This window comes from Typopeltis vanoorti, chromosome 11 (assembly GCF_054136105.1).
Source record: "Typopeltis vanoorti isolate ZY-2024b chromosome 11, IOZ_Tvanoo_1.0, whole genome shotgun sequence".
Lineage (NCBI taxonomy): Eukaryota > Metazoa > Arthropoda > Arachnida > Uropygi > Thelyphonidae > Typopeltis > Typopeltis vanoorti.
The window spans coordinates 138575994-138590097 of NC_143559.1; the positions used below are offsets into that span (position 1 = coordinate 138575994).

Consider the following 14104-nt stretch of genomic DNA (forward strand, 5'->3'; position numbering starts at 1 on the left):
AGTTCCCCTAACTCTCTGCATTAGGTCTCATACCAAGAAGTAATTTCCCCAGTCTCTTGATGCCGACTGAATTCAAATTTAAGTCATCCTTCTTATACGTCTTTTCTGCCAACAAACACACCCCACACATCTAAAAACTCGCATCCATATCTTCTACACAGCCTGCACGTGAAATCATTAACTATCATTGCCCTCCTTAACTCAGTACTGTCATATCTGTGTAGTAATCCTACAATTTTTCCTTTCTCACATTTCTTTCTCGCTTCTTCCAACAGACCTTTCATATCTTCTCTCATACTATATTTTTCACTTCTTAAATTATTAGTACCTACCAGACCTGCCATCTCTTTTACTTTTCTTTTTTGGTTTTCAATTATGTTTGTCATATTTTTAATTTTCGCTCCTGGGAAACTAGAAGTGGCGACTTCCTCAGCAAGTGCAAATTTTAATATCGAGTCACCGTACCATATCACGTCTTTTTATTTAGATTTTAATTGACTTACCTTGTTGTTATTAATATTTTGATTACCAAGTTCAGTATTTTCCTGCCTGTTCTTGTACTGATCCTTTTTCTTACCCTGTCTATTTTTTCCACCTTCTCCAATTCCATGGTCAATTTTATAATAATTTCTTTTAATCAAGATATTTCTAATGTCAACTTATCCTCAGATAAATTATCATCAACACTGCAGTGATGCTTTTATTCATCAGGACAAACGCTCTCCTCAGTAGCATTAACTTGAGCTTTAGGCACTGCCTTGTTACAAAGATTTTTTGGTGTCATTTTCAAGAGTAGTAAAAACTAATAACATTTCTGCAATTATGTTATAAAATACTGTCATTACCAACTTCTATTGACAATTTCCCTTAAAATTATTCTCTTCTGTCAGGACTCTAAAATATAAATCTGACAACATTGATCATCAGCAAGAAATGGAACATTTCCCTTCCAATAATTTTCTTTATTATTTATATACAAATTATACAGTAGTGGTCAAAACACAGACCCTTTCAGTACACTGTTAATCAACTACTTTCTCCTGGATTCTGCTTCTCCATATACTACACTCTGTACCATTTATGCCATCAGTTTCATATACATCTGCTCCACGAGTTCCATGTGGCATTCAGTTTCACTATAATTTCCTCTTCCATTCTATTTTAATTGACCTTACCACCTTAGATTAGCAATGCTCATATTCTTGAATGTGTGAGCAGAGCTCTTCATGTTTAATATGATTCTGCCATTGACATCATTTGTTCACTCCTTTAATTTTTCTCAGAACTAATATCTATAATTTCCACTCTTTGATCAAGTGTTTTATTTTTAATCTAGCTCTCAGATCCATAAGTTAATACTACTACAAGACAACACACACACACTTTTATTTATATATATATATATATATATATATATAAGCCTCACTTAACGAGATTAATTAATTCATCAATTAATGTGTGCTAAGCGAAATCGCATTAGGAGAATACAATAAACAATAGGAATAATTACAATTCATCCATCAGTTAGCATAAATTTGAAAAAAAAATTATAAGCTATATTAAAGGATAAAATCATCAATTAATAAAAATCAACTGCTTAAATTTTTATTTAATGTCTAAACGTTTGATTGAGCTACTCTATTATAAAAACTAACTTAAGCAAAGATGTTTGAATAGTGTTCGACTTTTTCATCTTATCAATTAGGATAGCTGGCGATCGCTTTACCAAGATTTCTGCAGACTTCGAAGCATCATTCCACATCAAGATCAGCATCAAACAAAATTTCCTCTGCATGCTCAATGTGATTGAAAACTAGCTCAAGTTCTTTTGCAGTTAACTTCTTAGAGTTGTAACATTCTGTTCTTGTTCACACTCCTCGTCATCATCTTTATATGCACTCTGTTCGTCTAGTTGAAGGATATCAACTAGAAGAACTGTACTGAATGGGAATCAAGCAAGTTTTTCAGCTTTTCTTCTAACATAATTACTTTTCTTCTCTTTTTATTACTGCTGCTTTTTTATCAGTCTTTCTCTCTTTTCCATATCAAGGGTTGAATATAATAGAGCTTATAGGTATCTAAAGTAAAGCAAAATGAAGAAAAAAGAAGATCATTGTTATTGAAAAGAATTTTTCAATAACATTCATACAGCAGCAGCAAAGGGTGTTCATCAACCAGTTTTAAACCCAGGACTGAATATTACTGTAAACGACATATGACCAAACGGACATAATATTAACACTCTTATAACTGGTTACATACAAGCAGTTTGAAATTATTCACAGATGAATTTAATCATCACTTTTCATCATCACATCAAAATTTTTCCACTTTCATAAAAACTATCATAATGTTTGTGATAAACTTAGGAGCTCAGTTGAATATTTTACTTTAAAATATTTGAGTCAAAAGTTAGTATGTAGTTTACGAAACATCTTGTTTTTGGCTTATATAAGTGAATACATATTATTTATTTTTTTGGTCAAATTTTTGCCACTAAAAATGGTCTAATGAAGTCTAATGAAGATCTTAAATACCAAATTACATCTAACCAATGTAGAATTGTTCCTCTTGTTTAAAATCATTTTGCCAGTAAAAAATTTGATTAATACAAACTGAACCTAAATACCATATCTTGTGTACATCCTAACTTCTGGATGGAATTTGAAAAATTCCATCCAGAACAAAGCAGAGTCATTGCTACATATAATTTCGGAACACCTGTCCTTGCAAATGTCCGATAGAAAAAGAATTGACACAGCACCAAGTTTTTGTAAGATTCTAAACAATGAACTTTAATTTTCAAATTAATAAGTACTTATGCATTTTGTTTATGCATAGTTCAGATGAGAACAATATCTTGAGTATGAAGTAAATACAAACCTTTCTCTGGTGTTTTTAATATTTTATCATCTGTATGGCATTCTATCATCTTTGGACTGTTGCATGCAGAGGTATTTGTGCGTAGGCGAGGCGATACCCGCCCTGCTGTCTGAGGTGACATCCCTCCATTAATATTCTCAGATGAAAGGCTGGAACTACTGGTAGCTGTTGCTGATCGTGCCTGCAAGGATTTCTAACAAATTAATTGAAAATGTTAGAAGGAAGAATTATTTTAGAACTGCTGGAATGTCAAATATTTATACATATATATTCACACACACCCTTTAAGAAAGTTATCATACTTAATATACATTCGGCACATTTTGGTACTAAAAAATGGGCAATTTATTTTTCTATGATTATCACACTACAACTAGGCAATATAAAAATTAAAAGAAAAAACTTAAATCAGTTATTAATTGTGAATTAAATACTTTTATAGTATAAGATATAAAAGATGGTTGGCAACTGATTGTCCAACTCCATAAATAGGGACTAAAGAACAATACGGTGGGTGAGAGAGAATATAAGAACATTTTTTAAATTTCTTATATGCAATTATATTATTTACAAATTTATTAGGTATTATTTAAGTTTCTTAAGCTTAACATTGGATAAAACTTTGGATAAAAGAATCAAACAGTTATGTAGAAGACTGAAAGAAAACTGGATAAATAGGCAGTGCACTGAGATAGAAGAATTACAAAATAGTAACAAAACCAGAGAAGCAGTCCTGAAAGTGAAGGAACTTAATGGAAAACAAAACGCACACAGTCTAATAACATCAAGGACAAAGATGGAAACCTACTCATTGATAAGGAACAGTTAAATGGAAGATGGGTGGAGTACTTATCAGATCTCTATGATGATGATGATGATGATAATGGTAACATGTTGGATGATTCACGACACCTTAAGTTAAACGTAACAACAGATACCAATCTACCCACAAGAAAGGAGGTAGAACATATAATTAAGAATCTTCCTAATAATAAATCCCCTGGGTGTGATAATATCCCAGCTGAGCTGCTGAAAGCTTTGACTGGCAATAATAACAACTATTTAGTGGAATCCATTCAGGACATCTATAAAACAATACAATTACCTGAAGTTTTTACAACAGGTATCTGTATACCAATTCCAAAGAAACATAATGCACAAAATTGTGAGGATTACAGAATTGTGAGCCTAATATCCCATGCATCTAAAATTATTTTAACCTTCATTAACAAACAAATTGAAAGAGCCATAAGCAGTGAATTGAGTGAACAACAGAAAAGCTTCAGAAGAGGAATGGGAACCATCAATGCTATCCTGGAACTAAAAATACTAATAGAAAGATCACTTGAAAGAAATAGGAACATTTACATATACTTCATAGACTTGCAGAAGGCTTTTGACTAGGTAAAACATAATAAAATGTTCAATATATTAGATAAATTAGACATAGAAGATCATGTACTTAAGATTATAAAAATGATTTACACCAAACAGAAAATGTAGCTGTTTAACTCTGAGACTTCTGAAGTGAAAATAAAAAGGAGTTAGACAAGGCTGTATCCTTTCACCAAATCTATTTAATATCTATAGTGAGACAGTGATGAAAGAGATTGAAAAACAAAAAACAGGAATTAGTATCAATGGTATAAAATAGAACAATCTTAGATATACTGATGATACCATTCTAATAGCAGAAAACAGAAACAAATTAATCAAATTACTGCAGCTACTAATTGAAGAAGGTAAAGAATTTGGATTAGATATTAATGCAAAAAAACCATTTATGAAAATCTCAAAAGAAAGCAGATCCGAGCCAGAAATATTCATAAACAATATGAAAATTGAACATACAACAGAATACAAATATTTAGGCATCTACTTTACTGCAGATGGAAAGCAAGATAAAGAAATAAAAATAAGAACAGCCATAGCTAAAGATGCATTCTGGAAAAATAAAGATCTGCTCAGAAGTTCTGTGAGTATCGAGACAAAGAAAAGAATGATAAGAACATTAGTGTGGCCAATTTTCACATATGGAAGTGAGACCTAGATATTCAAGAAGAGTAAGACAACAGATAATGGCCTTTGAAATGTAGTGCTATACGAGAGCTCTAAAAATCCCATGGACAGAACATGTGACAAATACAGATGTCTAAAGAGAATGAGAACACAGAGATCTTTATTACAGGAAATGATCCAGAGAAAGATGAGATTGGCAGGACATGTACTGAGAGGTTCAGCAGGACAGAAGATATTAACAGTTTTAGAAGGAAAAATTATGGGAAAAGGATCAAGAGGCAAAAAAAAAAGGACATGACTTGAAGATATAAGATCATGGACAGGATCACATGGCTATGCAGAAACAAAAAGGAAAGCCACCAACAGAGAGAACTGGAAGGACATGATGCTGCACCCTCTCACTGAGGAAGCTACATGAAGAAGCAGCAGCAGCTTAACATTAAAAATAAGTATACTGTTTTACAATTTTATTTTGTCCTTATCAGTTTCAAGACAAAGCAAAAAAAAAAAAAAGAAGTATATTACATATTAAATTATTAAGAAAGCCAACTTTAGTGGGATTTCTAATAGCAAATTCCTTGGCTAATGAATATCAATCTGAAAATGCATACAGAAGCGTGTAACAGCATAAGTTGGTAAGCATTTTACTTTTGAAAGTTTAACACCAAATACCCTTACCACTCACTTTCTCTTTTTTGCATGAAGTATTATTACTAGTATGGTAAAGATTCCTAAGCCATTTTATGAAATGAAAATTGCCCTGTTTTCATGCATTTGTGCAGCATTTTAATTTCACTTCAAAGGTTTTAATATCAAAGATGTCACACAATAATATATCTTTTCCTTGACATTTCAAATTAAGCTCGATCAATAAGAATCCTAGTGATTTCTACATCATATCATAAAAATCGCCTATTTTTTTTACTTCCATACTACTCATGCTCTTAATTGCTCTTAATTCAACATCAATTAATTCCTCCAATAAACTTATTTTTAATTATTTCCTTTGGTCGCATTCATTCTTCTATTCAATATATATGTTCTAATTCTTCTGGTGCTATAATTTATTGCACTAATTTGCAATTTGTTCCTTCTTTCATAAATTTTATCATCTATCCATTCTTGTACATCCATTAACTGCACTAAGAAATTTCATTTCAGCTGTTATATTTTACTTTCATTTCTTTCCTCTGCCTCTTTACCCAACTTTCTAAGCCATAACTTCACAAAATTTTAGTTCTTTCCTTTGTTTGTCCCCCCCATTTTGTTTTATCTTATAACATCACAGACTGCTTGAAAACTATAATTTCTATATAGCCATACCAAATGTCATATTACATCCTATGTATCAAAAAATGTGTTATTTGTTTTACAGTTTGGTTTTTCAATTACTATTTTAGTTTGTATAGGATATTTAGCCACTTAGGATGCAAGCTGTATTCAATACCTTTGTGGTAAATGGTAAACAGGTCTCTGAAAGTCGTCTGATTTTTGTGCGATTACTTGATCATCTGTAAAAAACCGTGTTTACTGTTTTATGCTAATTAATATTTATTCCTGTATTTACTATAGATTTTCACTCCCTTATTAGGCCATCTGTCTCTCTCTCTCTCTGTATACATGGTGCGTGTGCATACACACAGACATATAGATGACCTGATAAATATGTTATTTATGCACACACAGACAGATAGAGATCCAATACACATTTAAAAGATTCAGGAATCGTAATTTAAAAGGGGATATCACCATATTTAATTAACTTAGGTAATTGGTAATTTCATCTGTTCCTGCTGCTTTTGTGGCAAATAATATTTGAGATGGTAGAGTTGGAAAAACCTTCATCTCCCATGTTATTTATATTTCAGTTTCTAATTCTTCTATACTAAGTGCTGGATTGCACCATAGTTGTAACACTGTACCCATTCTTCTTTTAGATTACTTAAATTTCTGCTACATTTTGTTCTGCTTTATTCTGAATGTTTCATTAATTTATAAGATATGTTTTAGTAACTATGTAAATCATTTCTAATATTACTAAGGAATCTACTCACAAATCTTGGTAAGTTTTCAGTAAGATTTCTCTACAATATTTTTTGTAGCATTTCTTTTGGTTCTATTATGCAGTGATTCTGATGCCTGTTTCTGAAGCTTATAAGCTTTTTTTTTTTTTTTTTTTTGCTTTTCTTCTGTATCTGTTGCCATTTCATCATTCCAAATTTTTAATCCTTTTTTTTTGTTCTTTGTCCTAGGAACCTCTTCTGCTGTTTGTTTTATTAATTTCTTTATGTTTATCATGTCAGAAGAGGCAAGAATTTCTAATATAGAAATATAGAAAGTTTCTTTCTATATTTTTAATTTCATGATTCAATGGCTTTTGTAATTTTTGCCTTGTTTTTATTGCTATTTATGATTACCAGAAAATGGTCTAAATACACATCATTACCTGTACAAACTGTTGCAACTCTTGTGAAAATAGTTTTTATTATTATTAATCGTAGTCTCTGGTACACGCATATTTATGGATATCCTCCTTTCTGCAAAATGTTCATGGATTTTAATTCATAAAATTAAAAATTTCTGGCCATATTAATTTAAATGTTCTCTGCATCTACCTACAATTTGAGGTATACTTTGGTTCTTCACTCTAGCATTAAAGTCTCCTGCAATCATTAAATCATTTTTATTACAATTTTTAATTGCACTTGCAACATAATAAAGCAAGGATATGACCTGCCCACACCTCTTATTTCTTTTTTCAATATAATGCTGTAAAATTTTATATCGACTGCGCCTTTGTAATATCTTATTCTATTATCAACTGCGCCTTTTATTCCTTTTACACGTGCACTTTAAGGCCTAACTTATTTCTTCTACCTTACTCAAATAAAACTATAATCTGCTTAATATAGACCTTGCTATTAATTCTTTATAATCTTTTTTTTTTATGTCTGCACTGCTAATGAATGGCCTTTGTTATTAGTCGATCCACGATAAACAGGTTACCAACTCTCAAACTATGCAATTTAGAAAAATTTGTTTAATGACTGCACCATGCATTCTAAATTATATATATAGCTTAATATACATATATATAAATATGGAACATATGCAAGATCAAATTTTACATATACAATCCTTTATAGCTAGTTGTGGCAATTCTTAATTAAACAGGCTCACAGGTTCGCTAATTTTTTTGGAGACAGTGCATTGGCAAATAGATCAGGTAAGATAGTTACACAAACAAAACATTTTATTTTAACCTAGTAAAATAGTATAATGCACAACCAAATAGGAAACATTAACTCTCTAAGGCCTACTGTATGTAAACACACAGTAGGTAAAATATGTGACTGAATATTACACACACAACACTTAGTTATCTACATTGGACATGTAGCTGCTTCTTATGATACACTTAGCTAAACTTCGTTCACTACACACAAAGGTTAACATTCATTTTCTCTTTCGTTACTGCAACTTATTAATTAACAATTGCCTGTAAGCACACATACAATTCTCAAGTGCAGGCTTTTAAGACATTAACAAAGTAGTGCTTACTTACTTTTACTTTTTTTTTTTTTTTTTTTTTTTTACAAACCCAACTCAATCTGAACAAACTTCAGCTAATTTAGCTTGATGTTTTGTCTTCTTCCTGGGTACTGGCTGTTACCTGGACAATCCTGGTGGTTCGCTGTAGAAGTTTTCCTGGAAAGCTTAGATTGATTTTGCATTGGAAAACTGGAATGGAAATTCCGAAGTCATCATGATTTCTTACGGGTAACACGCTCTTCTAGCATCTTCTTACATCCACAGGAAATACATCGAAATAATGGTCTCTCCTCTTCACCCCCTGCAGCTAGGGACACATATCTGGGAACCAAAGTCTGGAGACGAAAAAAACACCGAGCCATGAGCTCTTTTATATCGTCGCTAATCCTTTGTTCTTCTGATGTAGTTTCCAGGATTACCCATGAGCACAATGACATCAGTTCGGCTCCCTCTGTTCTTGAGGGCATATTTCTATATTCGCATGACCTTGCGAACTTTTGTTCTTACTTCATCATCACTATAATCTTAGTTAATCCCTTACTTTCCATTTTACATATACTTCAATATATATTAAATTACGCATTTTTTAGAGTAGAGGTATAACATTTATTTTACTACATTATAATCTATTTTCTATATGCTCAGAAACATCTGTAAAATCGATCTCAAAAATTTAATCAATAAAATTTCTTGCGAGAGATTTTTACAATGCTGTGCTATTCAATTCATTATCTAAATTTAATTTTTATTTCAAATCACTTAATTCTGGATTTAACTATCATCTTATTTTATTTTGTAACTACCTGCAAGGTGATGTTCAACTCTGTAAATAGGATTAGCATTCTTTGTGCTAGCTTCAACCTTGTGATTAAGCTGATGCACTGATGACTAGTTAGTTTCTGGTTGAACTATTTGCAATAATAAAAATTATTTATTCTTGTGAAACCAAAATATAGAATGATGGTACAACAAGACAAAATTTCATGCCGGCTGGGGCGTCGCCTGGTTAAACAAGGCCCCCGTTGTTTTCGCCAGGGAACCAGGGCAAACAGCGAAAAGTCAGCTACTGGAACAAATCTGAAAATAAACCCCAACTCAACATCACCAGAGTTAAAGATCGGTACTATCAACGTAAGAAGCCTGAATGGCAAAGAAATGGAGCTAGCTGAGGAATTAGATAAGTACCAGATCGACATAATAGGGGTGACTGAAACAAAAAAGACCAAAACTGGTGAGCTCTTTCTGAGCAATAAATAAAAAATGTTATATTCAGGCAATGACAATCAAGGAAAAGAAGGAGTAGCCATAGTATTCAACACAAAATACGAGGCTAATCTTCTTGAATGGCAGGCAGTCTCAAGTAGAGTAATGTGGGCAAATATGAGAATGGGAAACTGGACAATGAGACGTATTTGTGCCTATGGTCCCACAGAAGGTTCTACTAAGGTAGAAGTGGAGGAATTTTTTGAGGCTTTAGAAAAAGCAACTGACACAATGAAAAATGAAAAGTTGGTCCTTGTTGGGGATCTAAATAGCAGAGTAGGAAATGACTGTGAGACATACAAAAATATTTTGGGAAAATTTGGAGAAAAGAGCAAAGCTAATAATAATGGCAAATATCTGTTGGATTTCTGCTCAGGACATGGACTGGTCATTACTAACACCATGTTCCAACATAAAAATGTGCACAAATTCACATGGAGAGAAGAGGCTAGGAATAAGAAAAGTCTCATTGACTATGTTATTGTTGATAGTGATGTTTTCTCCCTGGTGCAGGACACCAGAGTGTACAGATGATTTGAAATTGGAAGTGATCACTATTTAGTCTTGAGCAGGATAAAATTGAATTTCATATTGAAAAGAATAACATGTAAGAAAGTTTTAAAGCGAATAAAAGTTGAGCAGCTCTCAGATGTGAACTGTAGACTAAAATACACAAAGATTATTGAAGAAAAAATGAAAGAGTTTGAGAACAGGAATCAAACCTTGGAGATTCAGTGGCAAACTCTGAAGAAAACATTGATTGATTCTGCCAGAGAGGCATGTGGTGAGGTTGTTTGTAAGGATAAAAAAATCAGAACTCCCTGGTGGACACAGGAAGTTAAAGAGGCAGTCAAGGAAAAGAAGAAAGCATACCAAAAGTTCCTGGCAAATAAGTCAGCTTGTGCTCTTAGAGAATATAGAGACAAATGCAAGAATGTTAAACACTGTGTAAAACTAGCTAAACAAAAGTCATGGGAGGACTTTGGCAAGAATATAGAAAATAAATATCAAGAAGATGGCAAAATATTCTGGAGGTTGTTGACGAAACTTAAGAATGGAGGAAAGAGTGCTGTAAAAGGAATTAGAGATGATAAAGGTGACATGAAAACGGGAGAAAAAGATATCCTTGAAGTATGGAGTAATTACTTTGAAAAACTGCTAAATGAAACAAGCAGTGATGACAGCACAGTGGTAAAAAACACTGACCAGGCATGCAGTCAGGAATACATATCCATACTTGAAGTAGAAAAAGCCATCAAAGGCTTGAAATGTGGAAAGGCAGCAGGAGTAGATGATATTCGACCAGAAATGCTGAAGTATGGTGGTATAAGAGTATTACAGTGGCTGCACTGCATAGTTCAGAAAGCCCGGACAGAGGGACGAATTCCCGATGATTGGAGTAGAGCTCTCATAATACCCATATATAAAAAGGGAAATAAAACTGCATGTCAGAATTACAGAGGTATTTCCCTACTGAGTGTTCCTGACAAGATCTATGCAAGTATACTTGAGAAACGGTTGAGAAGAATTGTGGAAGAAAAGCTTGGTGAAGACCAAGCTGGATTCAGGCCAAATAGAGGCTGTCAGGATCAAATCTTCATTTTACGACAAATAGTCGAGAAAGCATAGGAATATAACAAAGATCTGTATTTAAGTTTTGTCGATCTGGAAAAGGCATATGACAAGGTACCAAGAGAGAAGCTATTCAATACGCTGCAGTTATATGGTGTGAATGGGGTATTATACCAAGCAATACTTAGTCTTTATTTGAGTTGTAAGTCAGCAGTCAGAATTGAAGTACAGGAAGATGGTTCGATGTTAAATCTGGTGTCAGACAAGGATGTACATTATCCCCTCTGTTATTCATTATCTATATGGATCACATTATGAAGGAAAGTGGTATTAAACATGATATCAAAATTGGAGATGTTAATGTCAGCTCTTTGCTTTATGCGGATGATGTTATACTTCTAAATAAATCTGCTACAAGTCTGCAAGGTTCTCTGACTAAATTGAATAGCTGTTGTAATAGATACGGTATGAAGGTCAGCAATAAAAAGACAAAGACAATGAAAATAGGCAGAATCATTGAAAATGTCAACTGTGTTGTGAATGGAGAACCTGTGGAACAAGTAAAACATTTCAGCTATTTAGGCACGATTTTTAGTGAAGATGGTAACTTAAATATAGAAATAGACAACAGAATCAGCAAAGCTGGTATGGTGGGAAGTCAATTGAATAAATTCATATGGAATAAGAGAGAAATTAGTCGGGACACTAAATTAGCTGTATACAAGACAGTGCTCAAATCAGTTTTAACTTATGGATCTGAGAGCTGGGTCAGAAGTAAAACACTTGACCAAAGACTAGAGACCAGAGATATGAGAGTCCTGAGAAAGATTATAGGCGTGAACAGATGGCATCAATGGCAATATCATATTAAAAATGAGGATATTAGGAAAGAACTTGACATTGTCAGCATCCAGGAATGCGTTAGCAGAGCTAATCTCAGGTGGTATGGTCACTTAAATAGAATGGGCGAGGAAAGATTAGCAAAACAAGTGTTCTCTGTCAGGGTGGCAGCAAAACGACCCAGAGGAAGGCCAAGATATAGGTGGATTGATACGATACAAAGTGCTTTAGATGATAGAAATATAAGATCTGATAATGTTGGAGTCTTGACAAGTAACAGACTGATTTGGAGGAAAATTGTAGATAGGAAATTAATAATGATGTAATTTTTTTCATGTAGTACTATCATATCCTGTACACCCCTTGAGGGTACATGGCAGGAATTTGATGATGATGATGATGTTTCGACCTTCATATTGAGGTCATCATTTGGAGTATATACAGATATACAAGGACAAGCTGAGTTACATTTCACACAGTATGCTAGAGAAGCAATGATTTTTTTTTTCATTGTTTCTTTAGCATACTGTGTGAAATGTAATTCAGCTTGTCCTTGTATATCTGTATATACAAGGACAAGCTGATGATGACCTTAATATGAAGGTCGAAATGTCAGGAAATTAAAAGTTATTTATAACACGGTTGTAAACTCCATAATTTCTAAAATGAATGCTGATCACCGTGCAACACTAAAAGAAAGACTTATGGAAACAAATTTTAAATAATTGGTCAGTGAAATATATACATACATATAAAAGTCATGTATGATCTGATGCATCTGTACAAATTAATTCTTTGTAAAAAGTTAAAACCTTCATGCAATTTGTTCACATCTAACAAGATTTGCCTTAGCATATTAAAACTTGGCAGATCAGTAAAAAAAAATTGCATTCCCTCTCAAATGAAATGCTGACTATCCACCAGCAGAAATAGATACCACATGGTGAGTGTTAGTGTTTCACACACAGTTGGATCATCTGCACTCAGTAGATAAAAATGTGTCAAATAACTGTGATCAATACGGAGCCTATAAGAACAACTTCCTCTATTCTGTTTCCAACAGACTGAACCACTAGTGCTTAATCTCATGTAATAATGTTAACTTCCAGGATGACTAATTTGACTTTTATTAACTGTCTGTAGTCTATATAAGGGCCTGAGAAACAGTACAGGAAAAAAAGTGCAAGTTGAACCTACTAAGGTTCAACTTGCACTTTCTTTCCTGTACTGTTTTTCAGGCCCTTGAAATTTGCACTTTCAAGGGAAATGAGAATGCATCTACCTACAATATAAGTGAGAATCCAGCACATTCCAAGATCAATATTAAAGGTCTTCATTTGATACAGTAATAACTGTAAAACATTAAAGAATAATTTGTGTGGAGTGTATGCCACAGAAGAGATGACCTACAAAGAACTCAGTGAGGTGGCATAAATCATACATTTTTGGTACTGGTTTTCTTTTATACACAGACTACAGTTAAATGGATTTGGAGTTAGGTGTTGAGAGAGAGAGAGAGAGCTTTGTTTACTGAACACATGGAAGAGAAAAGTCAAGAAAACTCAAGAAATTAGGATAGATGCAGGTGAGTGTGCATGAAGGCACCCATAAAGTGAATAAGTGCATGAATGAACAAAAATGCAGAATCTAATCTCTCAGGCAACAATATTGAATGGGGTAGTCAATTCAGGATATATCTGGGAATCTAAGGGATGCTACAATTTCTATATACTAATGCAAGAAGCATCAGGAATAAGAATAAGAGGTAGAAGTTTTTGGCAATGGTTAGTGCAACCTTGCCAAAAGTTATAGCAATTAGCAAGACTTGGCTAACAGCAGATGATGTAATTACAGGGACAGAATGTGACAGATTTAGTATTTTCAGGGAGAATACAGTAGACAGTACAGGAATGGGATACTGCTGATGCAGCAGATGAATTGCAGCCAACAAGAGTAAGAGTCAGTCGAGTAGATG

At 33.2% G+C, this 14104-nt stretch overlaps 1 protein-coding gene across 2 annotated transcripts in view; it reads right to left on the reverse strand.

Annotated features, from left to right (window-relative positions):
- The window catches only part of LOC150102110 (OTU domain-containing protein 5-A-like), a 178470-nt gene that overhangs the window by 29581 nt on the left and 134785 nt on the right, over nt 1-14104 (reverse strand). Inside the window, exon 8 of one of the 2 annotated variants that reach the window (XM_090400163.1) lies at nt 2884-3064. In XM_090400163.1, coding sequence (XP_090256289.1) covers nt 2884-3064 — 181 coding nt within the window. Of the gene's footprint in view, nt 1-2883; nt 3077-14104 lie in introns of both variants that reach the window. The other variant, XM_090400162.1, reaches the window with a different exon arrangement.